The following is a 2,650-nucleotide window of genomic DNA, read 5'->3' as shown; positions in this document are numbered from 1 at the left end:
GGTTCGAGCCCTAGTCTCGGAAGATCCCACATGCCGCGAAGCAACCAAGCCCGTGAGCCACAAAGAAGCCACCACAATGAGAACCCCGGGCACCTGAATGAAGACCGAACCCAGCCTAAAATAAATAAACACATAACTAATTACATTAAATACTTACTTTACTATAAAGACAGTATAGTTTAAAGTTTAATAAAACGCTGTATCTTAATAGGAAAATATATTTCAATATTCTATGCTTAATATTGAAATTATTTTAACATAAATTTATTATAAAAATATGAAACATTTAAAATATGTAATTTAAATAGGATATGAATTAAGTTTTACAATTAATTTCAAAATATCAAAAGTAAAATGCTGTGAGTTTTTTAATATTCCTACCTTTCAGATATTCAATACTTTCTCCCTCACTTCAACGCTGTATCGTTGACAGACACTGTGAAAGCCCCAGAGCATCTACCGGGGCGCTCAGCTCCCGCGTCCTCGGCCCCGGTGGTGGCCGCGCTCCGACTCACCCACCAGGGCGTGCCCAACACCGTCCTGTCGTTCCATCGCTGCCGCTGCGTTCCCCTTGCTCTGAGCCTTCGCTGCCTCGCGCCAGAAACGAGCCCGAATCTGTAAAATCGGCTCCCCTTTCTCTGAGGCTGGGAATCGCTCCGATTCCCCACCTCAGACCGCTCAGAAAAAGGCTTCTTTCCCAAAAATTGCCTCGCTCAAGTTTCTGTGAGAAAATAAAGCGCAAAACTCAGGGGAAGCCCCGAAAATGCAGGTTCCGGTTCCCAACCAGACGAAAATGTCTTTGGCGAGGCCGCGACAGGCTTCCTTTTCAACACTCAGCACCGAGAAAAACAAGGTTGTTCGCGCACTAGGCTGATTATTAAAGCAGGCGCAGTAACTACTTTTCGCCCTGTGTCTCGAGCTGCAGGAGACATCTGCAGACGGCAAACTCAATAGTCAGCGTTTCCCAAACAAACCCTTCGCCCTTCACCGGCCGCCTACGGAAGGACGCTGTCCACAGTTCCAGGGAAGGAAGCTTCCCACTAATTGTTTGGCGGTGCCCGCGCGCCCCCTGGCGGCCATCTGGTGAATCACTCATTCTCAATGGGCCAGATCTATTTGCTAGTGGCAGGAGTGATGCTGCTCTGCTCCATCCCCGCCTGCTCTCTTGGCTGGAAATTGCCTAGAAGCCATAGCCAGGAAAACAAGGAAGTCTTCCAACATTTGGAACAGATGCAAAGGATCCCCGCTCAGTGGTGCCTAAAGGACAGAACCGACTTCAAACTTCCTTGGAAAAGAGAGAATATCACCCCAATCCAGATGACTCAAGGCACCTGTCCCCACCATCTGATGCTCCAGCAGATCTTCAACCTCTTCACCACGGAGGACAGCCGTGCTGCCTGGAACAACACCCTCCTCGATAAACTTCTCTTTAGCCTTCATCTGAGGCTGCACCGACTGGAGCAGATGAAAAAAGACAATCTGGATTGTCGAGATTTGGGACTTGCTGCCCGGGAGTATTTCCACGGAATCCATGTCTACCTGAAGGCAAAGGAATACAGCCCCTGTGCCTGGGAGGTTGTCAGAGTGGAAATTGAAAGGTGCCTCTCCCTTATGTAAGAATCCACAAAGAAATGGCAACAAATACAGAATACTTTTATACTCGTGACGCTTTTCATTCAATTACGTCAGTGTTCAAGTCCAAAGCAATCTCGACTGGCGTTTCCTCACAGGCTGAAAAATGTCTGAAATGAAAATCATGATTTTACAAAAGGTTTTGGCAGAAGAACACAATCTCTTTTCTTGTATGAATAATTTTATAACGTAATTTAAAAGATCACTTTAAGTTTGGGGAGGGGTATTTGCTATTTTCAACATATGAAGTATAGAAAGGTTTTTTGGATAGTGTGGTGTTAGACATATTTGTCAGTTAACTTAATGCTGGCTGCTGTAACAGGTAAACAGAATGCTGTCAGGAATTTGATCGTAATAGAATCTTCTCTTTCCCTGGTGTAAGAACACAAGGCAGGCATTCCTGATCAGATGGATGCTCTAAGTTGCTCTCCAAAGAGTGATTCGGGGACATGGGTACCCCCTGTTTTGTGGATTTTTCCATCATCAACAGGTGACTCCAAATTTTTCTGCAGTACTTGAGTCTATCCCACTCATTGGTGAAGGGACAAATTCTGGTGCATCACATGGGAGGTTTTCAAGGGCCAGCACTATAACTCTGCTCAATATGATGTGGCAACCTAGATGGGAGGGGAGTTTGAGAAAGAATGGATGCATCAATGCGTGTGGCTGAATCACTTTGCTGTACACCTGAGGCTAGCACAGCATTGTTAATCAAATATACTCCAGGATAAAATAAAAAGTTTAAAAAAAATCTCATCCTCTAGTTCTGCCTTAAAAGAAATAAAACGTCAAGTTTGGATGTTTATCCTCAGACTCAGTGGTATTATGATTTCATGTATTTTTATGGTTCATTTGCTGAAATAAAGAAAATTGGAAAAAAACAAACCCACAATCAGACCCAGATTCTTATTCCACCAGTTCAGCTTGGGGAAGATGACACGGATGTCACTCAGAGTTCACAGCATCAGAGACTGTTGGAAAGAAGCATTCAAATTGATGCCCAAAGGCGTAGCCTACG

At 44.6% G+C, this 2,650-nt stretch overlaps 1 protein-coding gene and 1 long non-coding RNA gene across 2 annotated transcripts in view; one reads left to right on the top strand and one right to left on the bottom strand.

The window, feature by feature from the left end:
- Positions 1-885, bottom strand: part of LOC114485720 (uncharacterized) — a 3,912-nt gene extending 3,027 nt beyond the window's left edge. Inside the window, exon 1 of the long non-coding RNA XR_003679061.2 lies at positions 382-885. This is a non-coding gene — a long non-coding RNA (uncharacterized lncRNA). The remainder of the gene's footprint in view (positions 1-381) is intronic.
- Positions 886-999: 114 nt separating this feature from the next.
- Positions 1,000-1,734, top strand: LOC102980021 (interferon alpha-17-like). The gene has a single exon (XM_007121452.4). It carries the CDS (start codon positions 1,102-1,104, stop codon positions 1,615-1,617), a length of 516 nt encoding a protein of 171 aa, XP_007121514.2. The 5' UTR covers positions 1,000-1,101; the 3' UTR covers positions 1,618-1,734.
- Positions 1,735-2,650: the final 916 nt, after the last annotated feature.

This window comes from Physeter macrocephalus, unplaced genomic scaffold (assembly GCF_002837175.3).
Source record: "Physeter macrocephalus isolate SW-GA unplaced genomic scaffold, ASM283717v5 random_2727, whole genome shotgun sequence".
Classification (NCBI taxonomy): Eukaryota; Metazoa; Chordata; class Mammalia; order Artiodactyla; family Physeteridae; genus Physeter; species Physeter macrocephalus.
The sequence above is the reverse complement of the archived record's forward strand: the minus strand, read 5'-3'. Positions and strand labels throughout refer to the sequence as shown.